General features: G+C 38.8%; 2 protein-coding genes, 1 long non-coding RNA gene and 1 pseudogene across 4 annotated transcripts; 2 read left to right on the top strand and 2 right to left on the bottom strand.

The window, feature by feature from the left end:
* Nucleotides 1-934: 934 nt before the first annotated feature.
* Nucleotides 935-4236, top strand: LOC148729247 (uncharacterized; annotated as a pseudogene).
* Nucleotides 4237-4388: 152 nt separating this feature from the next.
* LOC111334943 (uncharacterized) lies at nucleotides 4389-11815 on the bottom strand. Of its 2 annotated transcripts, none has more exons than XM_088763517.1 (2): nucleotides 11668-11815; nucleotides 4389-5037 (listed from the first exon to the last, which is right to left on the bottom strand). In XM_088763517.1, exons 1-2 carry the CDS (start codon nucleotides 11717-11719, stop codon nucleotides 4706-4708), a joined length of 384 nt encoding a protein of 127 aa, XP_088619643.1. In that variant the 5' UTR covers nucleotides 11720-11815; the 3' UTR covers nucleotides 4389-4705. The 2 variants fall into 2 exon arrangements, with proteins under 2 accessions (XP_088619643.1, XP_022796489.1); XM_022940754.2 differs by lacking the exon at nucleotides 11668-11815 and adding an exon at nucleotides 9037-9212.
* Nucleotides 11816-14313: 2498 nt separating this feature from the next.
* LOC148729246 (uncharacterized) lies at nucleotides 14314-17592 on the top strand. The gene is made up of 2 exons (XM_088763516.1): nucleotides 14314-14756; nucleotides 16948-17592. The coding sequence occupies exons 1-2, from the start codon at nucleotides 14705-14707 to the stop codon at nucleotides 17277-17279; spliced, it is 384 nt and encodes a 127-aa protein (XP_088619642.1). The 5' UTR covers nucleotides 14314-14704; the 3' UTR covers nucleotides 17280-17592.
* A 1765-nt stretch (nucleotides 17593-19357) lies between these two features.
* Nucleotides 19358-24912, bottom strand: LOC148729245 (uncharacterized). Its single transcript, XR_016002583.1, has 3 exons — nucleotides 24684-24912; nucleotides 21687-21894; nucleotides 19358-21124 (listed from the first exon to the last, which is right to left on the bottom strand). It is a non-coding gene; the product is annotated as an uncharacterized LOC148729245 (long non-coding RNA).
* Between the last annotated feature and the right edge of the window lie 2103 nt (nucleotides 24913-27015).

Genomic DNA, 27015 nt, shown 5'->3' with positions numbered 1-27015 from the left:
AACAAGCTGTGGCAAGTAATTCGGCCATGATAAGATTTTCATTTTCACTTTCTCTTCAGACACTTTTGCGAGCTTCATTCAATGATCATTAAGATATAAACAACTAAAGCTCGATTCGAATAAATTATGTTCCCGGAGCCTCGTTTTGGTGTTGAAGTTTCGCTACCAGTCTCACGCTGAAATATATCGAAATTCAGTTTTCATCATAAAAATCCTCATTCAATCTGATTTCATTAAACGTGCGAAAAGCTGATCGCTAAAGCGCTTCGCTGTGGTTGACCTGGCGAACTCCAGCTCACAGCACCCCGCGTAAACGTGACGGTGTCAATGATCGGCTTTATTTAAAGAAAGTGATACTTCACAGTTGTTAAGCTCGATTTCCGCCGCTCTCTGGGGTCCGGTCTTTTTCGTTCCTCCCGCTTCCATGGGGAGGAGCGCGGGCTCCGGGTTCATGGCGTTCATTAGAATTCTTTGCACTACGAGATCCTTTTGTGCTATTTGCGATCGACCATTTTTGTATATATTAGTTATAGTTTAGTATTCTGTTCGTATTAAGTTTTCTTCATTCCTCAGAGAGTGTGGTTCGCTTAGGGTTTGGTCTTGTAATCGAGTGAAATGGAATAAAATGTTTTTTCTGGTAAACAGCCTTTGTTCGACGATAATGGAGCATTCTACCTCTTTCATATAGTAAACCCTGGGAGTTTCAATATATCGCACAAGCCAACTCTTTCTTAATTGATAAAATAGACAGAAAATGAAATTTTATTGTCGCGTTCCCAGTGTCGTAGACGCGTGGCGTTAGGCACCACTGGAGTTCGCCAGGTCAACCACAGTGAAGCACTAGGCGGTCAGCAAGATTCAATATTTATTAAAATCAGGCTAATCGCCTAGTGCTTCCCTGTGGTTGACCTGGCGAACTCCAGTGCCTAACACCACACGTCTACGACACTGGGAACACGAAAGTGAAAAGTCTGCATGATTCAGTCAACAACAGAGGCTAGAGAGGTAAGCCGTACATAACCGTATTTAAAACCGGATTCACGGAGAGATGGCAAGCAATCACCTCGACGGAGCCACGGAGAGCGGAGTTAGGAGAAGTAAAAGGAGACTACAATTGACATCTAGGGCCCTTCAAAATGCCATAGAAGATAAGCGTAGAGAAATCTTTAAGTCGCGTAGAAGTCTCCTAATTATTATGCGATCAGTTCAAGAGGCTAGTTATGACACTGATATCATGACCACAACGAGCGACCTCACGGCCGCCGCGGAGGAGTTTGGAAGCCTTTTACATGGCCTACTTAGCCTGTGTGTGCAGGATCTTCACGGTGAATTTATAGATAGAGACCAACTCAAGGAGGAAAACGAGACCTTAAATCAAGCTCTCCTACTTATAGATAGTTTAAAAAACAGAATTGCTAGACAATCCGACGAATTTTTGGAGACACGATCTGTTAACTCTCGTCATTCTTCGCACCGCGCATTAGACTCAAGTACTAGCAGCAGCGTCGCAAGATTGCAAGCACTGGCCGATGCCCGAGCTGCGAGTCGAGAAGCTCTGTACACGTGCCTCATAGCAGAGAAAGAGCTCAAGCACAGAACGCGTGACGCCGAGGCGGAAAGGATTCGGCAACAAGAAAAAGCGCGATACGAAAAGGAGTTAAAGATTCTAGGAGCAGATAAAAAAGCCGTTGTAGCAAATGCGAAGATAAAAGTTTTTGAGGAAGCTCTATTAGAACAGGAGTTGGAGAGAGATTCCGAATTGCCATCACTCGAAGTTCACGGAATAAAAACCGAAGAGCGCTCTTCACAATGGATACATTCTTCTCTTACGCCTAACCCCACACCCACGGATTATGTATCACGCCCCGGACGCGCGCAAGAAACGTTAAATACATTAGAACAATCAAAGCCCTTATCGCCTTTGGCGGCACCGAAAAGTCAATCCTTCGGTCAGAAACTGCCAATTAAGAAAGCGCAACAAGATACCCCCAGTAATGGGCAGCCAATTATCACGTCAACCCCTTTACTAGACGTCAACGGAAGCCAGCTAATTGAGACATTGACCTCGGTAAATCAGCAAATCGTTGCCAGAATCTGCCGAAGTGCTACCCGGACGTTTTCAACGGGGACCCCACGTTTTTTCACCCTTGGAAAGCAGCGTTTAAAGCCACGATAGTGGACGTAAACGTATCCCCCCTGCAGGAGATAAACTACCTGCGTAGTTTTACGAGCGGAGAGCCTCAAAAACTTGTTGACAATTATCGGAGAAGGAAACATCATGACCTCTACGGCCTCTTGAGAAATCTCTGGGCGGAATTGGAGAGGCAGATGTTTCATTCCTTTCACGTCGATCCAGATCTGTATGTATGTATGTAAATCTTTATTTAAACATGGAAAATCACCAGTTACATAATGAAAACTAAGATTAATCAACTGCTTTACATGATTGCCGTGTGGGAATCCTATATATGGACTACGTTAAGATTTCGCCTAAAATGGTTAATGGATGAAGCATTTTTTAAGTTTTTGGGCAATTTATTCCATAACATGGCCCCGCTGTAAGAGAAGCTTCGTTTCAAATAATTGGTATTTGGTTTGGACAAGGCCAGCCTTCCCTCAGAGTTTCTTATGTCGCACACAGAGTGACGTTGAGAGAAAAGACTTTGTAGATATTCGGGAGAAAGGTTATTTATAATTTTATACATCATTAGGGATTTTTGTTTCTCTCGTCGAAGAGATAGCCTCTCCCAATCGAGGGTGAGAGAAGGTGGTTTAAGCTCGTATCAAAGGGTAATTTAGTAATAATTCTGGCTGCTCGATTCAGTAATTTTTGGAGCTTATCGCTTAAGTAGCCACTTAAACAGTCCCAGACGGGGCTGCAGTAATCAAAATGAGGCATAATCAAAGCGTTATAAATTTTAATTGCAGTTTCTTTGGATATAAAGGGCCGTACACGTTTTAGGGCGCCTATAGCTGAAGAGACTTTCTTGCAAATCTCTTCAACGTGGCTACCCCAAGAGAGTTGGGCATCTATAGTAAGACCCAAAGATTTGGTCTTGTCGACTCTCTTGATAATTTGGTCATCAATTCTGATTTCTAGGTCTTCACATTGGGCAGATAGTCTTTGTCTTGATCCAATAATCATTAACTCTGTTTTAACAACATTTCAGCTTGTTAGCTTTCAGCCAACGGCTAAGGTTATTCAAGAGAGACTTTCTATCTCAGAGACTTTCTGCGTTTTCTCTGGTATGAAGACAGTAGAACCAGCAAACGGATAATGGAGTACCGAATGAATGTTCATCTCTTTGGAAATGGACCAAGCCCGGCTGTGGCTACCTTTGGTTTAAGAAAGATCGCAGCTGACGGCGAGAAGAAGTTTGGAGAAAATGCAGCCAAATTTGTACACTGAAACTTCTAGGTATACGACGGCTTGGCATCACGACCCACTACCAAAGAAGTAATCGATCTTGTCAGCGCGACTCAGGCAATGTTAGCCACCGCTAACCTAAAGCATCATAAGGTCGTATCCAACTCAGTTGAAGCCATGGAAGCATTCCCAGCCGGAGATAGGGGAAAGGGAGTACGAGATCTAGATCTTCGGCGCGATAGTCTTCCCGCACAGCGCTCTCTAGGAGTCTACTGAAACCTCGAGGAAGACACCTTTACGTTCAAGGTCTCCCTTCCTGAAAAGCCATTCACGCGAAGAGGAGTTCTATCGGTCGTGAATTCAATTTAGGATCCATTCAGGCCTAGCAGTGCCAGTGTTACTTGCAGGAAAATTACTGCTTCAGCAGCTGGTACTCTTGGGGAAGAAAACCAATAGGGAGAAACCATTAGGATGGGACGACCCCCTACCAGACACATTATTTTCGCAGTGGCAACATTGGAGAAATTCACGTGACGTTTTATTTGACGTTTCAGCATGGCTTGGCTGAATTTGAAGTGGCTGCTAGAACCTTCTTTGAAAAACGATAAAAAAATCAGATCGCTTGGTAAGACAATTTTGTTTATGCCAGACCTATTGTGAGATACTTTCAAAGAAACGTAGCAAAATGATTTATGAAAAATTATGATTAAGCTTAAAGCTGATGAAACAAGTGAAGTAATATTTTCGTGCAGTTTGCAAGCTTTTCCCACAAACAAAACAGATTTAATAGACCACGAACTCTCCATCGATGTAGCTAAAAGTCGTTGTTCTAAATTTGAAAGATTTAGATCTTGCAGATGTTGTAGCCCTCAGAAACGTTATGAATCTTTACAAATCAAAGTAAGGTTTACAGCAAACATGGTTACCGGGCGGGGTTGGGGGGAGTGAAATCTTTAGGCAAAATGATGATGTCTGCAACACGAGTACGAGCTATAATACTTATTCCTGATTAAATCCGATATTCTTTAAGAAGAGGTTGTCCAGAAACAACGTTTTATTTTTCCAGAGCTACATCATTTAAAAATTTAAAAAAGCACCTCTAATTTTCTGTTGTTAATTAACACAATATGTGATAGACTATGATGGACTAGCATCCTCTGTTGAATGTATAAATCGGCCTGACTTCATCTCCTTTTCACGAGAACTATCCTATCTACTATACTACTACGTCCCAAGCAAGAAGTTCTCTCCAAATTCACTACGACATTATTTAATAAAAGCGTATAATACTTGCAGACTTTATCATCAGCCGTGTTTGAACTCAACCTCGGTCAAGTTTCAGGCTTTGAAAAAGATCAACAGAGAGGCCAAGGCGCATGACAGTAACAGAATACCACTGATGCGGGTTGCTGAGCCAGCATTGCAGTCGTCACCTTTGCAGCAATTGATTTCACACTCGAACGATCCACTGGCGTCTTTACAGGTAGGGTTGGTTTTCTGATCACAGTAAGCATCGGATCCGCACATTTTGCCGAACGATTGGACTGAGCCAACTTTAAGATAAACCTTAACACATTGATCAGCAAGTGCAGCCACGCAGGTCGTGCTTTCTCCTTTACATTTATCCCATGACTCGGAACTGGTACAGGTGTAGCACTTCAAACCCAACACTGAAAAGCACACGATAAGGAATGTTTAGAAAACAAATGAATGAGATAAAAATTTCTGCCCTTGATAACTGACCTGGTCTTTTTCAAATGGGAAATTAAATACAAGATTTGAAAATCAAAGCATAGTCATTACATTTATGAAGGGCGCACTGATTTCAATATAATTTGACCCTTCATATTTTAATAACCATCCTTGTCTACTCATATAACATTCCTCTGGTGTTTTTTCTGTCCTCGCAAATTTCTTAGGAGCTGTAGTTTACTTCTGGGATTATGGTCACCACAATAATTCAACGTAACAATGCTTTTTACCCCCTGGAGCCCTTAAACCTTGAGATGAAGGGGTGTTTTGGTTGTTTCCATAGTATTGAAAACTTGAAACTCAAGACCGCTTGATTTCAGTTGGTCAGAAAATTAAGACGCCATGTAGGAAATCTTAATTTAAGAACCCGTTAACTGTGTGCCAAAGTGATTCTCGGCGAAACACGGATCCAGTATAAAATTGATTAAACTTATGAACGTAGAATGGTGGCGTAGCTCGTAGTTTTGATTTGTGGTAGCCTATTTCGTTTGTCGGAAATGGTTGTAATTTTGAAAATATTGAAGGGCCGGAGCCAGGATGAAACATAGTTGAAATTTAAAAACGATCTCTGGCTAAAATGATTAAAAACTACGAGCTTTCGACTGCCCGAACTACAGTCTTCAACGGGTAAAATGAATGATAAGAAAGCGATGAGGTAATTAAATAAAGACATGAATTGCGAAATAATGAGAATAATAATAATAATAATAATAATAATAATAATAATAAATGACAATTTATATAGCGCCCTATCCAAAAGCTCTAAGGCGCTTCACAATCAAAGTAAAAAGTAAAATAATAATCAAACGTAATCATTCATTAAAATAACGCTTAAAAAGATAAGTTTTAAGATTACGCTTAAAAGTGTTAAGATCTATGCTACATTTTATGGTTTCAGGAATGTCATTCCACAACTTAGGTGCAGAGACAGAAAAGGCGCAATCGCCGTAAGATTTCAACTTGGAGCGAGGAATCACTAACAAGTTCTTACTCGATGATCGCAAAGACCTAGTAGGCTTATAAGTTTCTAACAAGTCACTGATATAACTAGGGCATAAATTATTTAAAGCTTTAAAAGTAAAAAATAAGATTTTAAAAATAATCCTCTGCTCCACGCGGAGCCAGTGCCGTTCCCTCAGTAAAGAAATAACGCGATCATGCTTACGACCACATAAGATCAGCCGTTCCGCACAATTCTGGGCTAATTGCAATCTATGAACTAAATGTTTCGGAAGACCATACAACAGAGAATTACAGTTGTCTAATCTGCATGTAACGAAGGCGTGTACTAACGCCTTAGTATTACTAACTGACAAAAATTTTCTAATCCGAGAAATATTCCGGATGTGAAAAAATGCAGATTTACAAATAGCCGAAACTTGACGTTCTATATTTAACTTATTGTGAAAGATTACACCTATGTTCCTGGCATAGTTCGAAGGCTGTATAACAGATCCATCAATCGCTGTAAAAGAAGGAAGCCGAGAAGCAGACAGATTGCCCGATCCGATGACCAAAAGCTCAGTCTTATCACCGTTAAGTTTAAGTTTGTTCAATGACATCCAAGTTCCACTATCTTGTAGGCAGGCTTCGATTCTCGTAGTAGTAACTGATGAAACTGAGTCAAGCGAAAAATAAACTTGACGGTCATCCGCGTAAAAATAGAAGTTCATATCATGTCTTCTTATAATGTCGCCGAGAGGAGACGTATACAATAAATAAATGTAATGTAAATGATTATGAATATTTGTTAGAAATATTCATAATCATTTACATTCTCATTATTTCGCAGTTCATGTCTTTACTTAATTTTCTCATCGCTTTCTTATCAGTCATTTTATCCGTTGAAGACTGCAGTTCGGGCAGTCGAAAGCTCGTAGTTTTTAATCATTTTAGCCAGAGATCGTTTTTAAATTTCAACTAGGTTACAATCATTTCATTCAGTAAAATACACATCTTCTCATGGAATTCCGGACCGAAGCGCGTCAATCTGCAGGATTTCACTAAGGGAACCAATAAAATGTTTTGCGGGATGCGATTAACGCATAGTTATTAAAATTTTTGAATGGAATCAGTTTCTTTCTTTGTTGTTTTTTTTTTAATTATTTTGATGCTTTCCTGCGGAGTTGCACTGAAGCTGCATTAGAGCGAAAATTGGATGTGGGCCAACAATTAGCGAAAGATAACAGCTGTTCATGTTCTTTTAATGAGTCTTTTCGCAAGTTAGAAAAAAGAAATGATATACGAAAGAATAACCTAAATTCTAAGCAAAAATTATTCGAAAGCTTTAATTTTGAAAACTCAACGAAATGTTTGTCTTTAGCCTGGTAAATGCACTGAATGGATTTCTTAAAGTGAAAGCAACCTTGATTATGTTCTTGGACTGAACGTTTCGTGCACACATAGTTAAACCTTAATATTTTTAAGCTATTTACACAATAGCCAGGGGTCGGCCCTTGTCCTTGAAATGAAAATTGCGTGCAAGATTCAGTCTGAAACGAGCTAACTGATCTGATTTGAATAATAGTGATAATTCGGCAAAGGTGAAAATGCCAAACTGAAAATATTACTCTGAAAACATATACATATACATATACATATGAAAACATATTCTATATACAAGGCTAAAAGATTAGGAAAAAAGTTATTAAAATGTTTAAACCAAACGTTTTCGGCTGTTTTCCATCATCAGGGTTGAAAATAATGACCGTCTGTACATACATATATATCTTATGTGATTCCCGATTGGAAAAGTTTGGAGACATAAGAAATAACTTGTCTGTTCAAACTGGGGCGGAATTGTTAGATCATTACCCCTTGAGGATCCTACGCTTGTGGAATGTTTCTGCAGAGCAGAGAACACGCCAAGTGAAAGAATGTGATGGATTTTCCCGCGAAAAACTCGGTAAGACGTTTGTTACAAAACTTAACAAGTTCACTAATTTTAATTTCATCTTTGTAATCCTGTGGCAAACAAAGCAAATTAAAAGCCTCTTTAACAACGAAGACAAAGACACTCACAGATCCAAAGTTGTTTACAAAGGAGATTGTTCTTGTGGCGCTGATTACATTGGCGAAACTGTGAGAAATCTAGCAGTACGTATTGCGGAGCATTCAAATCCTGCTCACACTTCTGAACCTGCAAAACACTTGCGGGAAAATCCATCACATTCTTTCACTTGGCGTGTTCTCTCCTCAGCACAAACATTCCACAAGCGTAGGATCGTCGAGGGGCTAATGATCCAACAATTCCGCCCCAGTTTGAACAGACAAGTTATTTCTTATGTCTCCAAACTTTTCCCATCGCGAATCACATAAGATATATATGTATGTACAGACGGTCATTATTTTCAACCCTGATGATGGCAAACAGCCTACAACGTTTGGTTTAAACATTTTAATAATTTTTTTCCTATAATCTTTTAGCCTTGTATATAGAATATCCAGGCTTTATTAAGCGAACATTATGGACATATAAAAACATCTTTCATAAAACTGATAAAACAATCGCGTAAGCCGAAATTTACTTAATTTTCATATCTCATTCTGAATTTGCATCGATCTGAATTTAAAGCTGGGGACTGGAAACACTCTAAACCGATGTAGGAGATTTTAGAGCGAAAACGGTTGTCATGAAGTGGTTCAAAACTGGACGAGGTTTTACTCGGAAGGATTTGAAAGTTTTAAGCTTGCTTTGAACCAAGATTCGGTTTGCAGAGAACGAAATTATGATATGCTGGACAGAATGTAACAAAATTGGATGAATAGAAGTACGAATAAAATCAAAACAGATGAAAATTGACGAATAGTTACTGAAAGAGCGAAATAATTCTGCAATTTCGAGTTTGCTTTGAATAGAACTGATGTAATTCACGTCGCTGCAGACGCAAAAGGTGCGCCTGAGGTAAATTACTTACCAGACGGAAGTCCAATCGAGAGAAAAATGGCGCCAATTAACAGGCTCTTCATCTTGAGGAACTTGATTTATCCTTGTGAGTCACAAACAGCAGACCTAACAGTATCGAAGAGTGAGCCGTATCCGGGACTGTGGAGGCTTGCGCATCTTTAAACACAACTTTCATCTCGGTGACCTAATATCACGCCTCTTTGCTGTCAGTCAGTAACCTGACAACAATGGACAAATTTTTTGTTACCTTGACGACCGGCCTTGACTTGTCTTATTACTCTTTGTGACAATGGTGTTACCAAATTGAATTGTTTTTGAAAAACAACTTATACTCTCGTGGTTAATTAATTACCTCTCCGGGCCGATATGCTAAGTATAAGTTTCCATCAGCACTCTGGCAGTCCTAGTCCCAAAGCCATTCAATTTTCTTTTTTATGTCAAATTACTTTTAGGAATACAGGCCAATTTGATTCATTTCGTCTACAACATGAAATATCTGCTTTGAGTTCGGGATAAAAAAAAAGGAAAGTATTCTCAGAGCAGAAAATACAGTAGATGCATTAAAAGGAGTATTGTCTTCGTCCGAGATAATAGCTTGAGACAAACTTTAATCAGAGGTTCTTCCATGATCATCACTTATTCATTGTTACATGAAGTTACTAAGTTACCGACAAGTATGATCGGTAAACAGGGAGGTAAATCAAGGCTGATAGTTTCGAAAGAAACTGTTTGGGGCTGCGTCGGTGGGAGTAACGAAATAATTTGGATATATCAACAAAGTTGAAATGGTAAATTGGCCACCGTAACGATTACAAAAGCTGACGTTTCGAGCGTTAGCCCTTCGTCCGAGCGAAGGGAGGTAAATCAGTTGATGATCCTTATTACAAAACTAAGAAATGAAATTAATTCCGATCCCGTTAGGATTTTGGAACAGTAAAAAAGCTTCAAGTATTACCTCTGTTTTATCGCTTGATTAATTATTTGTTGTTTATCTTTTGTTAGATTTTCCATCTACCTAGCGTGTAATTTAAGGGACGAAAAAGGAACTACAAACATTTTGTACAAACTTTACAATAATGACAAGGATCTTTCAAGAAATGCTTACAATTCCAACAAGACCCCAATGACCCCCGTTGATTACTTAGTACAATCCGTTTCTTGTTTTTCTACCCATGCAAAATATTTAAAATTAACTCTCTTTTTATTCTTTCACTATTGCTTAAAAAGATCGTGCACAAGTTCGAAACATATATATCCCACAGCAGGGATCTTTGATCAGATTTATTCAGGCATGAAATTCATTAAAATTGTTTTCATTTCAAAACCGGCCTGCACTGAGAAGCGATGGTTTGAATGGGCGTCCCGTCCAGTTACAGCAATATAAATGTTTTTTGGAATATTGCTAATGCTGGTTTCACAACAAACTAAGAAGTGGAAATTTCCAACTTACTTTGTCCTTTTCCTTTAGCATAACACTTTCAAGTTAATATTGTTTTTTTTTCCACAGAGTCGCAAGTTGTGTTGCAGACTTATGGAAATATGGCGTCCGCTTTCTAGGGTGAAGGTTATTTAGGAGTTTAATATACTTCTTCGTGAGCAAAAAGCCCGCATGAATTAGACACAAAAAGGGACCGCTTTTAATTCTCTTCCTAAGGCCTGGGTGGATATATACTTTATTATGACGAGGCGAATCTTTATTTAAGCTTCGCCGACCAGCAGGGACACCGCAAACAGCTAGCGTCAATTACTGCGGACCCAGTAAACCCACCCATCCCACCCCAGGGGAGGACATCCATCACACAGTAATCTCGTACGTGGGAAATGAACGTCCCCTGCCCCTAACCCTACAGGAGACGGGACCTCCATTTATTCGTCCCTATCCAAGATGACTAAAATATCTAACCATTTCTTGATGCTACAGAAAGGTAGCAAATTCTTCTCAATTATTTTAAGACCCTGAGTGTTGGTCCAGCCGGGGCTTGAACCCTCGACCTCCCGCACAACAGTCCAGCGCTCTATCCATTGAGCTAACCGGGAGGCGGTTGAAAGAGCGCCTGTAAATGTTTGACGGATATAGGTTTGCAAATCGACGGAGAAATAGCCGTGAACATATAAAGCACTAATATTTGGAAATTCAGTTTCACAATGTGCATTACTGATCTAGAAAATACGATTTTGTACCAAAGTTCCTAGCTACAACAATTAAGAAAAATTTTGCGAGACCATATGAATGGCATAAACAAATTTCAAGTCGAAAAATGCCGACATCAAAAGGGGAAGAACTCATGTCTTTTGAAGGAAAATAAATCAATGATCTCGGAAGTAAGGTAATGAAACTAGGGTTCTGCTTTTGCTGAAGTTCAAATCTTGATTTATGTTGTCAGCATTGGAAGACTGCCTTAGTGCTGCACTGAAACTGGCATATCGCCGGTCAAGTCCTGTTTGGTGGATTGATCTTTTTTACGAAGGTCGAAATCTCTTCAGGGGGTAAGTTGTTTCCTTTTCCCTTACCTCAAATCAAATTTTCTAATTTTTCTTAACTCTGTCACTGCACCTAACAAAACTCTACCATCATATTCGAAGCAAAGCTTCGCGTCTCTCGCTGCAGGTACAAAATGTGCACCTGTAAACTTTTACTCACCAGATGAAAGCCCAATGGAGAGAAGTATGACAGCACTTGACCACAGCTTCATTTTACAGAGCTTGAATTTTCCCTGTGAGTTACAAACAGCAAGGTAGGGGCGTAGGCCGAACGGTATCGAAGATAAGGCGGCACTTGAGGCGGTGGAAGCCAGCGCACTTGTTAAGTAACAGTTAGAATCTTTAGTCGAGTGCTTGGGGATAAATTAATCATCAGTGGCGGCATTTTTCTGTCCATCAGTAACATGGCATCAACTTTCGTCGTTCACTCTGAATTCACCCAATCATGTTTAGTACGAGGGAATTCCCCGATTTGCATAGTTAAGGTGTTCAAAGAAGTACCAAAAAAATATGCCCTCGAAGATAACCACATATGCGGGCCAATTGACTCAATCTTTTTAAAAAGCAATTTTTAATCCTTTCCGCTGAAAGAACGATTGCGCTGAGAAACGTACTCATAACAGAGGATCTTAGTGAAGGGTAGCTTTGACTGAAGGTTAATTTTTTTCAGATTTTGACGGCGGACGGTAACACTGTATGGCTTACTGTAATCAGAAAGATATTTCAGTCTTAGATAAGTTAGAGTTGATATTAACTTTTTCATCATTTCACATAAATTACTAACTATTTTGAGGTATATTCAGTATTCCTTTGACGCAGTGGAGTGAGGCGCACTACCAAAACCTCTAACAATGATCGATTTATATTTAGTTTCAAACAATACCTTACTTCCCACTGTAACACGTGCAAATGCAAACCGCATTAGTAGAATTATTTAATAAACTTAGCTCCTTAAGCTGGATTGGTCAGGGCGGTTTTCTGCAGCTGTTCCATTTGGCGATTACATTAGTTCTTTCTCTTAGCTTTTGCCACACACCTTAATGAAGTGGCCAAAATTGCGAAGTTTACTCTATTACTTTCCTTTTCCAATTACTAGTTAGTCCAAAAACTACTTCTACATTTGCAATCCCCTGACGACATTGCTGACGTAGCGATTCCATCTGATTTGATTCATTATGGTAGGTAGATGGAGTTGAAGTACGGTGCGTGATGTTTTCACTTGATAATGGTACAAAACAATTTTTTATCACTGAACAAGAGTGCTCTTATTAATATTCTAAACGCTGCGGCAAGGAGCAATTGCAAAGAGGTAAATTCATATACAAAAATTTGCCGAGGCTTTAGTTTTCCGTCCAAAGTCCCTCAACCCCTTATCATACCATCATCAAACTCTCAACAATAAAGTCAAGAATTAAAGAAATAAAATAGGATGAATATTCAAACAGTCTAAAAAAGATTCAGGTTTGTGCGATGTTTTGTGCGGGCCGAAGAAATGTTTCCCTCAAACTCATAAGGTTTTGTATGGGGACGCCATGATGCTAACAAAAACATACGTCCCCGAGTTTTGCTATAAAAAGCCTGTAGTCGTCTTCTGAAGGCACACAAACGTATATATGGTTACTAATTCGCAAGTTAAAGGTGCGCTACACCGAATTCACGATTGCAAGGGACACGAGTTGACCAACACTTACTCAACTAAAAGCTAACAGTAAGTGCTTCATAATCCCAGAAATAACTATTTTTCGTCGCACATATATTATCAGCATACACTCCTTTATATCCTCCTGTGTAGGGCAACTTGTGAGAAATGAGAAATATATTCTTTTTACTCCCAAAGGCGAAAATCGTCGTACTCAAGATGATGACATTCTCAATCTAATCTAAAATCACGTCACTTTATCATCTGAAAACTCAATTCCATAAGTGATCCATTTTCATTTTCCTTTTTAGTTGTGATGTCTAACGGTTGTGGTTTTTGCTATGTGAATACTTTCCTTAGTTTATCCCGAACGGCCAAACCTGATGTTTCGTGTTTTTTACGAAATTTTTCAAATCAGCCTTTATTCGTAAGAGTCATTCACACCAAAAAATCAATCATTGAATGGCTTAGAGATTTTAGAATCAGTATCGGCCGGAGAGTAACTTATTTTCGTATGGCGCAAACGGAACATATATGTTTGGTTCAAAGCAAGCTTACAACTGTCAAATCCTTTCGCTTTCCAGGGAAAAAATTCGTCCATTTTTGAAACACTTCACGAAAACAATTTTCGCTCTCAAATCTCCCAAGTCGCTTTTGCGTGTATCCAGTTTTACCCTGCAATTTCTAGCTCAAAAAATTTAAATGCAAATTCAGTGAGAAATGTAAATCAAGGATACGGTAGACCTTCGAGGGTGTCGCTCGCAAAATAGTTTTTAACGCGCCATTTGAAGCATAACCACCATAAACCATATATCAATGGAAAGTACATAAAATGCAATAGTCGGAAAAATTATTTCGTTTAAGATTTATCAATTCCTAAACCGAATGGGGCGCGACAATCCGAAACGGACGGCATTTTTGTTTAGCGAATTAATCACATACCAAATCTGACCGCATGATTAAAACTTCTGCTGGATGCTTTGCAATTTATCTGTCAAGTTTTGCTGACCAGAATTTTTCCGATACGCATTACATCGAAGGCCATTTCGGGAGATCCATTTTGATCCACTTTCCTTAGTTTATCCCGAACCTAAACCTGCTACATTTTTCGTGTTTTTTTCGGACTGAAATGAATCAAATTAGCCTTTATTCCCAAAAGTGATTCATTCCAACGAATCAAAAAATAACTATCGGCCCGGAGAGGAAATTATCCGCCCCGGAGAAGTCATTATTCACGAGGGCATGTTTTGTTGGGATGTTGTTGTTGTTTTTTCCAGTTGCTTCTTTGTAAGTGCAAAAAATGCAAATCTGGCAACGCCATCGTCACAAAGAGTAATAAGTGAAGTCAAGGTGACGAAAATTAGTCCATTGTTATCAAGTTTTTGACTGACAGCAAAGGGGCGAGGATTTACGTCACGTGGTAAAGGGTGTGTCGATCAGTTTCTTAACAAGTGTGCTAGCTTCAAACGCCGCCAGTGCAGCTCGCTCTTCGCTACTGTTAGGTCTACACCTACCCCCCGCTGTTTGCGACTAAGAAGGGAAAATCAAGTTCTTCAAGATGAAGCTGTGGTTAGTTGGTGCCATACTTCTTTCTATTGGGCTTCCATCAGGTAGGTAATTTATATCAGTATTCATTTTACAGGCGCACCTTTTGTGTCTACATCGACCGTCCCGTTCAAAGCAGAGTTAGTGGAGAAGAACTCTGTTCAAAGCAAACTTGAACTTGTATAATCATATCGCTTTTTTCACGTAAATGTTCGTCAATTTTAAACCGTTTTAATTTCCATCGTATTTCTGTCTATCTATTTTTCTCACATCTCACTTGTAAATTTAAGCAGAATATAATTTCGTTCGGTGCAAACTTCAAGTTTAAATGTTTGGAGAACTGTCGAACGTTTGTTAAAATCTCGAATCATTTCGCTTTTCAGGGAAAATTTGGACCATTTTTGGACCGCTTAATGTCGATCACTGGTGTTCGCTCTAAAATCTCCCACATCACTTTTGCGTGTATTTATTTTGCCCCAGCAGTTTCTAGCTTAAAATCCAAATGCAAATTCGCTAAGATATGAAAATTAAGCAAATTTCGGTCAAGGTGATGTGTTTTTTGTCATTAGGGTTTTTTGTTTTTGCATTTTTCAAAGTAATTTTGTCGGTTTGGCATTTCCACCTTATTCGAATTATCAAGACTATTCAGATCAGACCAGTTTGTTTCAGAATCTTATCACATAAGGGGCAAAATTACTGAGTTGCGATTATTGAAGACAGAGGGCATTTTTTCTTAATTTTTGTAATTGCCCTGGGCAAAATTACTTGAAAGTGATTGGCTGAAAATCGCGGCTGCCGAAGTAAAGAAATTTCTGTTTGTTTTGTAACAAAGGCGTCCCGTTTTGCGCGAGATCAGTAAGAAAACATTTCGCCCCTTATATTATGAACAAGTAATCACATGGTTCCTCGTAAAATTAAGGATTAATATCACTTGTGTTTTCGGAAGTTGCCGAAATTGCCTTCGTCGCTGCGCGACAAGGGCCGACTCCTTGCAGTAGGTGTTAATCAGGTACATTACAAGCCATGCTTTAGCTAGAAGGCTTAAAAGCGTTTACAAGGATTTCCATTAACCTTTGGAAAAGGTCAAAATGAAATGCCTTTTCTGTGAAAAGCTTGAATATTAAGGTTTTACCTTCTCTCTGCACGGAAGCTCATGTCAAGAACTTCAACAACGTTGCTGACACTGGAAGTAACTCTTTGTAATCCATCGCAATTACCAGGCTAAGGACGAAAGACAGTTGCATGGAGGTTTTTAAATAAAAGCTTTGTTCGCATAATGATAATGTATGCCGAGAATTTAAAATTTCGTAGTTTTATCTTTCAGTTTTTTTTTATTTTTACTTTAGCTTTTGAAGAGATTTACACTAATTAAATCACATGGTTCCTCGTAAAATTAAGGATTAATATCACTTGTGTTTTCGGAAGTTGCCGAAATTGCCTTCGTCGCTGCGCGACAAGGGCCGACTCCTTGCAGTAGGTGTTAATCATGTACATTACAAGCCATGCTTTAGCTAGAAGGCTTAAAAGGGTTTACAAGGATTTCCATTAACCTTTGGAAAAGGTCAAAATGAAATGCCTTTTCTGTGAAAAGCTTGAATATTAAGGTTTTACCTTCTCTCTGCACGGAAGCTCATGTCAAGAACTTCAACAACGTTGCTGACACTGGAAGTAACTCTTTGTAATCCATCGCAATTACCAGGCTAAGGACGAAAGACAGTTGCATGGAGGTTTTTAAATAAAAGCTTTGTTCGCATAATGATAATGTATGCCGAGAATTTAAAATTTCGTAGTTTTATCTTTCAGTTTTTTTTTATTTTCACTTTAGCTTTTGAAGAGATTTACACTAATTAAAACACGAACTATATATCTTTCTTGCAGGAAAGCGAACGCCAGTGTCCACTTTTCGCTCTAACGCGGTTTCCATGCAACTTAGTAGGAAAGCATCATAACAATTATTCGAAAAATGACAAAGAAATTGATTCCATTCATAATTTTTATTGACAAAGCCCTAATCACATACTGATCGCTTCTCGAAGTAAAGTCCCGCTAATTGACTCGTTTCGGTCTGGGTGCACTTTTCTAATCCACGATTACTACTAGTTACGCGAGTTTCTCGATAAAGCAGTACAAGAGAATATAAACTGAACTCATTTTGTCTCGAGGTTCACTTGCTGTAACTTACAGTAGAAATGTTTTAATAATTCAGTTTTCATTAATGTGTTCTGAAGCATTGGATATGATTTTTTGTTCTTTTAGTGTTGGGCCTGAATTGCTTGGTCTGCTCCAGTTCCGAGTCGTGGGATAAATGCGAAGGAAAAAGCACCGACTGCCCGGCTCCGTTTACTGATAAATGTGTTAAGGTTTACTTTAGATACGGCCAAATCGAGTCATTCACAAGATCGTGTGGTTCTGATGCTTATTGCGACAAGGACACCAACCCTGTTTGCAAAAGCGGCAGTGGATCGTTCGAGTGTAACATCAATTGCTGCTCCGGTGACGACTGCAATGCTGGGATAGCGACCCGTATCAGCGGCATCCTGTTGCTGTCATGCGCGTTGGCCTCTCTGATGATCTTTTTCAAAGCCTGATGGGAGATCGTGCACTGCAAATAAGCTGTGTTGTAACTAAGTTGATACCTTTTTTAAGATGTCAATTTTGAAGTGAATTTTGGAGCACTTAGCTGAGGGATAATAATGGTTATATAGTACTTTATATTCTCTTGTTAAGTTAGCGCTTGATTTTAATATGATATGCAGTTCAGCTGTTTCGATTCTGCAAGCAATTTTGGGCGTGGTTAGGCATAGCATTGGTTAGCCGTTGAATATAGTCTATAAGTTTTCGTCTTTATTAGGATTCTCATTAGTCACAGAAGAATAAAGTTGTTTGTGGTTTTTGAAAGGGTGCAGCTCTGAAAATTTAATCTTGTGTTTCTGATTTCGTTTGTCCCTTCGTCGTTGGGTTTTCTAAATTTTAGCACAATAATGTCACATCCTGAGCCTCGTCATTGCAAAAAATTTCTGAAACAGGCTTTGTTTACCATAGCATTATATCCAGAATTATGTCGACCTAATTTATTATAATTTAAGTAGGCTCAGATTAATTATGCTGGCATAATTTATCTTAGCCTACTTAGTTAACAGCCATGTGCTTGACTTCTTCATTGACGATGCCAGTTTTATTGCAGAAGTGCCCATAATATCGCTTCGGTGATTTAGATATTCTTATTTGTACTAATCTTTTGCATATTATTTTAAAAGGAACAGAGCGCGTTCCCGCAAAAGCTGACAGCCACAAAATTGCTCAGGTTAAGTTAACCCGTGTGGAGACCCTCCTTGTTAGCGCGACGGTATTTATCGCCGGCATAAGCGTTCTTCGCTTTTACAGTCGCGCGCTCTGCTTCTTGTCAATTGGTATGGGGAACGATAGCAGTTTCATACCTATAAATGGCAAACAGGAAGAACTTGGAGCGTAAACTCAAAGCGTGACACAGCTCCCTTAAGAAAAGCGAGATGGCGAGAAGTTTCCCCTTATTGACCTTTTGCCTGCTCACTTTTTGCAAAAACGTCCTCGCGTGCCAAGAAACGCTCGTGCAGCGCTTTCATTTCACTACTGTCCTTCTCGACGAAAACACTATAAATTTTAATTAAAGTCTGCCTATCTAGAGCGAGAAAGCTTTCTTTATTTAATAATCCTCTTACAAAAGTAAAATGAAAACAATTTGAAACATAATTGACAAACTAAGAAGAGCTCTGTGTGCATACCAACGCATCACAGAGCGACTTGTCATTCCAGAGAGGCGCTTTCTTTTCGGATAACATAATCATGAAATCGTTGCTTATACTTCTATCACCTGTTCACACTATAATGACCCTGAGACTTGCAACAGAAAGCTGGATTTTTTGATTGAAAACAGTCGTAGGGAAATAATTCTAATTCTTCATCAGAAATGGTGCTGTTTTTATAAGCAGATGCACATCTCGACCATTATGAAACCTGTTGATTTTAGCTGTATAGAAGTGAGAAGTAAGACTCGCGTAGGGATGGCCATCGCTGGTGCCATAGCAGAGTTATGAAAATTGCTAAATGTTGTATTTGGCGTGAACAACGCTTTCTTCGATCCATGCCCTCTCGAACACCACCGTCGCCATCATTGCAAAAAAACAAAAACTAAAAATAAATTAAAAGAAAACAGGAGTTACTGAAAGTTCCTATTGAAGAGATGCACGGCAACAAGAGGGTCTCAATGGGTGTAATCATTAACCTTAGAACAGCCAAAAAAAAATTTAGCCGTCGGGCGTAAAAATTGACAAAAATTAACAGAAACCTTTTCTGGTGACCACAAGGGAAAGACATTATTTGTTAGCTGTACACAGGTTAAAATTTAAACCGTTAGCCATAAAAGCCATCACCCCATTGAGACCACCACCAAGAATCAAGTTTTTTTTTCTTATAATGCTTTTCTTAAAATTTACCCCTGTGGTTTCTTATGGGCTTCCTCACCACCATAATTAAATTTATGGGAAAATATATAAAGTATAGAGTGATAATATGTTTACCTATTTAAAATGCGATTATTTTTTTAGGGATGTTTTCTGAACAGGAAAGTCACTTTTCTTGGAAAACATGTTTAGTTAAACGGGGTTTAATAAATGGCAATCAGAAACAGAGAACTGAAAACTGAATTTTCTATGCATATGGGATTCAAGTAATCACCGTGAACTTTGATTTTCAATGAGGTACATTTGGGGTTGAAAAACTTTGGCTTAAGCAGCTTTTAGGAAGAGTACAATGTTAAACATATTGTACTAAACAGCTCTGTAACACGTTTAAGCTTTGGTGCGAATGCGATATAAGACTGACAGTTAATTAACAGCAGGAGAAATATCGCAATCTTCAAGTGTAGTAACTCCAGTCCTAAATCATCAGGCAGGCAAATAAAAGTTTATTCATCAGTCAGTAAGTTTACTTGACTGATGCCAACCTCGTTGCCAGGGCCTTTTCCCTTAGGTGGGGCTGGGGCGGGAAAAGGCCCGGGAACGAGGTTGGACTGCTGCATAATCCTGGCCATTGCTGCTTTAACATTCAACCTAGCTTTGATAAACAATAGCATCTATCTGACGCTAAAATATACACGGATATTTATCCGCGGACGTTATCTGTTCTGAGGAACAGTTTTCAGAGAGCGAAGCTCGAAAAAAACTTTGAGCTTTCCCCATCATCTAGTTCAGCTCCGTTGATGAAGCATCTTCATTTTCTTTTAAAACTTCTGAAACATCTGAGTAAACACCGGCTCGAATTAGATTGCTGTTTACTTTTTTTTTTAAGAAAAGCAAAAAATTCATTCCTTTCGAAGATCAATTTACATTGTGCGAAAGATAGACTGTCAGCGCCTTTAGCGCAGGGTTTAGAAGTTGTTATTTAACTGCGTATGTTGCACTTGGCTGCCTGGGAAACGAACTTAATTTGTAATAGTATGGCCTTATTTGCCCTTGTCTTAGCCGTGGATCATGGCAAAATTAATGAAGAATGAAGCTTTGAAAATGCCACCTTTACAAAAACTAAACAGTCAAAGACTATGTGTAGCTACTGGTATGGCACAATTTTTACAGCATCGAAAAGGACGATTGGTTGTATAATGACGCTCTAAGGTGGTGTTGCAGAATAGTTATCTCAAAAACAAAACAACAACAAAGCAATAACAACAACAACAACAGAAATCTTGCCACATCCCACATATTTTCCCTGTTCCACAAGAGAAAGATGATTCAAGAATGCGTTCACATTCAACCAATAACTGAAATGGTAACAAATAATAATATTGACGATGATAATAATGATAACGTGAGTAATTTAACATTTGATCATTTAACTATAACATTTAAGATATTACGTATGATGCACGATCCTTCGCAGTAAATAGCGCTATTCATGCAATAGCGAAAATCAGACCTGAAAAAAAATCAGGCCTGTTCGGGATTCGAACCACTGACCTTGCGATACTAGTGCAGCGCTCTACCAATTGAGCTAACAAGCCAACTGGGAGCAGGCCATTAATACCAATATATGAACCTCATATATACATCTAAAGACAAGAACACTCACAGATCCAAAGTTGTTTACAAAGGAGATTGTTCTTGTGACGTCGATTACATTGGCGAAACTGTGAGAAATTTAGCAGTACGTATTGCGGAGCATTCAAATCCTGCTCACACCTCTGAACCTGCAAAACACTTGCGGGAAAATCCATCACATTCTTTCACTTGGCGTGTTCTCTCCTCAGCACAAACATTCCACAAGCGTAGGATCGTCGAGGGGCTAATGATCCAACAATTCCGTCCCAGTTTGAACAGACAAGTTATTTCTTATGTCTCCAAACTTTTCCCATCGGGAATCACAGAAGATATATATGTACAGACGGTCATTATTTTCAACCCTGATGATGGCAAACAGCCGAAAACGTTTGGTTTAAACATTTAAATAATTTTTTTCCTATAATCTTTTAGCCTTGTATATAGAATATCCAGGCTTTGTTAAGCGAACATTATGGACATATAAAAATATCTTTCATAAAACTGATAAAACACATCGCGTAAGCCGAAATTTACTTAATTTTCATATCTCGTTCTGAATTTGCATCGATCTGAATTTAAAGCTGGGGACTGGATACACTCTAAAGCGATGTAGGAGATTTTAGAGCGAAAACGGTTGTCACGAAGTGGTCCAAAACTGGACGAAGTTTTACTCGGAAGGATTTGAAAGTTTTAGGCTTGCTTTGAACCAAGATTCAGTTTGCAGAGAACGAAATTATATTATGCTGGACAGAATGTAACAAAATTGGATGAATAGAAGTACGAATAAAATCAAAACAGATGAAAATTGACGAATAGTTACTGAAAGAGCCAAACAATTCTGCAATTTCGAGTTTGCTTTGAATAGAACGGATGTAATTCACGTCGCTGCAGACGCAAAAGGTGCGCCTGAGGTAAATTACTTACCAGACGGAAGTCCAATCGAGAGAAAAATGGCGCCAATTAACAGGCTCTTCATCTTGAGGAACTTGATTTATCCTTGTGAGTCACAAACAGCAGACCTAACAGTATCGAAGAGTGAGCCGTATTCGGGACTGTGGAGGCTTGCGCATCTTTAAACACAACTTTCATCTCGGTGACGTAATATCACGCCTCTTTGCTGTCAGTCAGTAACCTGACAACAATGGACAAATTTTTTGTTACCTTGACGACCGGCCTTGACTTGTCTTATTACTCTTTGTGACAATGGTGTTACTAAATTGAATTGTTTTTGAAAAACAACTTATACTCTCGTGGTTAATTAATTACCTCTCCGGGCCGATATGCTAAGTATAAGTTTCCATCAGTACTCTGGCAGTCCTAGTCCCAAAGCCATTCAATTTTCTTTTTTTATGTCAAATTACTTTTAGGAATACAGGCCAATTTGATTCATTTCGTCTACAACATGAAATATCTGCTTTGAGTTCGGGATGAAAAAAAAGGAAAGTATTCTCAGAGCGGAAAATACAGTAGATGCATTAAAAGTAGTATTGTCTTCGTCCGAGATAATAGCTTGAGACAAACTTTAATCAGAGGTTCTTCCATGATCATCACTTATTCATTGTTACATGAAGTTACTAAGTTACCGACAAGAATGATCGGTAAACAGGGAGGTAAATCAAGGCTGATAGTTTCGAAAGAAACTGTTTGGGGCTGCGTCGGTGGGAGTAACAAAATAATTTGGATATATCAACAAAGTTGAAATGGTAAATTGGCCACCGTAACGATTACAAAAGCTGACATTTCGAGCGTTAGCCCTTCGTCGGAGCGAAGGGAGATAAATCAGTTGATGATCCTTATTACAAAACTAAGAAATGAAATTAATTCAGATCCCGTTAGGATTTTGGAACAGTAATAAAGCTTCAAGTATTACCTCTGTTTTAACGCTTGATTAATTATTTGTTGTTTATCTTTTGTTAGATTTTCTATCTACCTAGCGTGTAATTTAAGGGACCAAAAAGGAACTAAAAAAGTTTTGTACAAACTTTACAATAATGACAAGGATCTTTCAAGAAATGCTTACAATTCCAACAAGACCCCAATGACCCCCGTTGATTACTTATTACAATCCGTTTCTTGTTTTTCTACCCAAGCAAAATATTTAAAATTAACTCTCTTTTTATTCACTTCTTTGCGACTTCATCAATGTGCGCATGATGCGAGCCAAAAGCTATACTACATATTAAGACCACCCTTAAATATCATTACCATATAGAGAATTGAAGAGAAGGGGAGGGTGGACCCAATGGGGGATGAGGGGTTTTACTGTAGATTTTCAGTGATAATACATGTTTGCAGCTCACAAGTTACTTGTGTGTATTAATTTGTAAGCGATACATATATAACGAATATATGAAATTCATATATCTGAACTGCGGTTATAGAAACGTGTTTGTGCACGATCCTCGCAGTAAAGAGCACTATTGAAGCAATAGTGGAAATCAGACCTGAAAAATATTTCAGGTCTGATTTTCACTATTGCTTAAATAGTGCTCTTTACTGCGAGGATCGTGCACAAGTACGAAACATATATATCCCACAGCAGGGATCTTTGAGCAGATTTATTCAGGCATGAAATTCATTAAAATAGTTTTCATTTCAAAACCGGCCTGCACTGAGAAGCGATGGTTTGAATGGGCGTCCAGACCAGTTACAGCAATATAAATGTATTTTGGAATATTGCTAATGCTGATTTCACTACAAACTAGGAAGTGGATTTTTCCAACTTACTTTTTCCTTTTCCTTTAGCATAATATTTTCAAGTTAATATTGTTTTTTTTTAATTCCGCGGAGTCGCAAGTTGTGTTGCAGACTTATGGAAATATGGCGTCCGCTTTCCAGGGTGAAGGTTATTTAGGAGTTTAATATACTTCTTTGTGAGCAAAAATCCCGCATAAATTAGATACAAAAAGGGACCACTTTTAATTCTCTTCCTAAAGCCTGGGTGGAAATATACTTTATTATGACGAGGCGAATATTTATTTAAGCTTCGCCGACCAGCAGGGACACCGCAACAGCTTGCGCCAATTACTGCGGGCCCAGTAAACCCACCCATCCCACCCCAGGGGAGGACATGCATCACACAGTAATCTCGTGCGTGGGAAATGAACGTCTCTTGCCCCTAACCCTACAGGAGACGGGACCTCCATTTATTCGTCCCTATCCGAGAAGACTAAAATATCTAACCATTTCTTAATGTTATAGAAAGGTAGCAAATTCTTCTCAATTATTTTAAGACCCTGAGCGTTGGTCCTGCCGGGGCTTGAACCCTCGACCTCCCGCACAACAGTCCAGCGCTCTATCCATTGAGCTAACCGGGAGGCGGTTGAAAGAGCGCCTGTAAATGTTTGACGGATATAGGTTTGCAAATCGACGGAGAAATAGCCGTGAACATATAAAGCACTAATATTTGGAAATTCAGTTTCACAATGTGCATTACTGATCTAGAAAATATGATTTTGTACCAAAGTTCCTAGCTACAACAATTAAGAAAAATTTTGCGAGACCATATGAATGACATAAACAAATTTCAAGTCGAAAAATGCCGACATCAAAAGGGGAAGAACTCGTGTCTTTTGAAGGAAAATAAATCAAGGATCTCGGAAGTAAGGTAATGAAACTAGGGTTCTGCTTTTGTTGAAGTTCAAATCTTGATTTAGGTTGTCAGCATTGGAAGACTGCCTTAGTGCTGCACTGAAACTGGCATATCGCCGGTCAAGTCCTGTTTGGTGGATTGATCTTTTTTACGAAGGTCGAAATCTCTTCAGGGGGTAAGTTGTTTCCTTTTCCCTTACCTCAAATCAAATTTTCTGATTTTTCTTAACTCTGTCACTGCACCTAACAAAACTCTACCATCATATTCGAAGCAAAGCTTCGCGTCTCTCGCTGCAGGTACAAAATGTGCACCTGTAAACTTTTACTCACCAGATGAAAGCCCAATGGAGAGAAGTATGACACCAGTTGACCACAGCTTCATTTTTCAGAGCTTGAATTTTCCCTGTGAGTTACAAACAGCAAGGTAGAGGCGTAGGCCGAACGGTATCGAAGATAATGCCGCACTTGAGGCGGTGGAAGCCAGCGCACTTGTTAAGTAACAGTTAGACTCTTTAATCGAGTGCTTGGGGATAAATTAATCATCAGTGGCGGCATTTTTCTGTCCATCAGTAACATGGCATCAACTTTCGTCGTTCACTCTGAATTCACCCAATCATGTTTAGTACGAGGGAATTCCCCGATTTGCATAGTTAAGGTGTTCAAAGAAGTACCAAAAAAATATGCCCTCGAAGATAACCACATATGCGGGCCAATTGACTCAATCTTTTTAAAAAGCAATTTTTAATCCTTTCCGCTGAAAGAACGATTGCAACTGAGAAACGTATTCATAACAGAGGATCTTAGTGAAAGGTAGCTTTGACGGCTGAAGGTTAATTTTTTTCAGATTTTGACGGCGGACGGTTACACTGTATGGCTTACGGTAATCAGAAAGATATTTCAGTCTTAGATAAGTTAGAGTTAACTTAAGTTAACTTTTTCATCATTTCACATAAATTACTAACTATTTTGAGGTATATTCAGTATTCCTTTGACGCAGTGGAGTGAGGCGCACTACCAAAACCTCTAACAATGATCGATTTATATTTAGTTTCAAACAATACCTTACTTCCCACTGTAACACGTGCAAATGCAAACCGCATTAGTAGAATTATTTAATAAACTTAGCTCCTTAAGCTGGATTGGTCAGGGCGGTTTTCTGCAGCTGTTCCATTTGGCGATTACATTAGTTCTTTCTCTTAGCTTTTGCCACACACCTTAATGAAATGGCCAAAATTGCGAAGTTTACTCTATTACTTTCCTTTTCCAATTACTAGTTAGTCCAAAAACTACTTCCACATTTGCAATCCCCTGACGACATTGCTGACGTAGCGATTCCATCTGATTTGATTCATTATGGTAGGTAGATGGAGTTGAAGTGCGGTGCGTGATGTTTTCACTTGATAATGGTGCAAAACAATTTTTTATCACAGAACAAGAGTGCTCTTATTAATATTTTAAACGCTGCGGCAAGGAGCAATTGCAATGAGGTAAATTCATATACAAAAATTTGCCGAGGCTTTAGTTTTCCGTCCAAAGTCCTTCAACCCCTTATCATACCATCATCAAACTTTCAACAATAAAGTCAAGAATTAAAGAAATAAAATAGGATGAATATTCAAACAGTCTAAAAAAGACTCAGGGTTGTGCGATGTTTTGTGCGGGAGATATTCGAAGAAATGTTTCCCTCAAATTCATAAGGTTTTGTATGGGGACATCATGATGCTAACAAAAACATACGTCCCCGAGTTTTGCTATAAAAAGCCTGTAGTCGTCTTCTGAAGGCACACAAACGTATATATGGTTACTAATTCGCAAGTTAAAGGTGCGCTACACCGAATTCACGATTGCAAGGGACACGAGTTGACCAACACTTACTCAACTAAAAGCTAACAGTAAGTGCTTCATAATCCCAGCAATAACTATTTTTCGTCGCACATATATTATCAGCATACACTCCTTTATATCCTCCTGTGTAGGGCAACTTGTGAGAAATGAGAAATATATTATTTTTACTCCCAAAGGCGAAAATCGTCGTACTCAAGATGATGACATTCTCAATCTAATCTAAAATCACGTCACTTTATCATCTGAAAACTCAATTCCATAAGTGATCCATTTTCATTTTCTTTTTAGTTGTGATGTCTAACGGAACATATATGTTTGGTTCAAAGCAAGCTTACAACTGTCAAATCCTTTCGCTTTCCAGGGAAAAAATTGGTCCATTTTTGAAACACTTCACGAAAACAATTTTCGCTCTCAAATCTCCCAAGTCGCTATTGCGTGTATCCAGTTTTACCCTGCAATTTCTAGCTCAAAATTTAAATGCAAATTCAGTGAGAAATGTAAATCAAGGATACGGTAGACCTTCGCGGGTGTCGCTCGCAAAATAGTTTTTAACGCGCCATTTGAAGCGTAACCACCATAAACCATATATCAATGGAAAGTACATAAAATGCAATATTCAGAAAATACTATTTCGTTTAAACTTTATCAATTCCTAAACCGAATGGGGCGCGACAATCCGAAACGGACGGTGTTTTTTGTTTAGCGAATTAATCACATACCAAATCTGACCGCATGATTAAAACTTCTGCTGGATGCTTTGCAATTTATCTGTCAAGTTTTGCTGACCAGAATTTTTCCGATACGCATTACATCCAAG

Source organism: Stylophora pistillata, chromosome 6 (assembly GCF_964205215.1).
Source record: "Stylophora pistillata chromosome 6, jaStyPist1.2, whole genome shotgun sequence".
Taxonomy (NCBI): domain Eukaryota; kingdom Metazoa; phylum Cnidaria; class Anthozoa; order Scleractinia; family Pocilloporidae; genus Stylophora; species Stylophora pistillata.
The sequence above is the reverse complement of the archived record's forward strand: the minus strand, read 5'-3'. Positions and strand labels throughout refer to the sequence as shown.

What these genes read in the sequence shown, in the direction of transcription:
- LOC111334943 (XM_088763517.1), bottom strand. Translation starts at nt 11,719, where the DNA reads ATGAAGCTGTGGTCAAGTGCTGTCATACTTCTCTCCATTGGGCTTTCA. An exon ending in CTCCATTGGGCTTTCATCTG is followed by an intron (nt 5,038 to 11,667) that starts GTGAGTAAAAGT and finishes TGTGCTTTTCAG; the next exon opens with TGTTGGGTTTGAAGTGCTAC.
- LOC148729246 (XM_088763516.1), top strand. Translation starts at nt 14,705, where the DNA reads ATGAAGCTGTGGTTAGTTGGTGCCATACTTCTTTCTATTGGGCTTCCA. An exon ending in TTCTATTGGGCTTCCATCAG is followed by an intron (nt 14,757 to 16,947) that starts GTAGGTAATTTA and finishes TTGTTCTTTTAG; the next exon opens with TGTTGGGCCTGAATTGCTTG.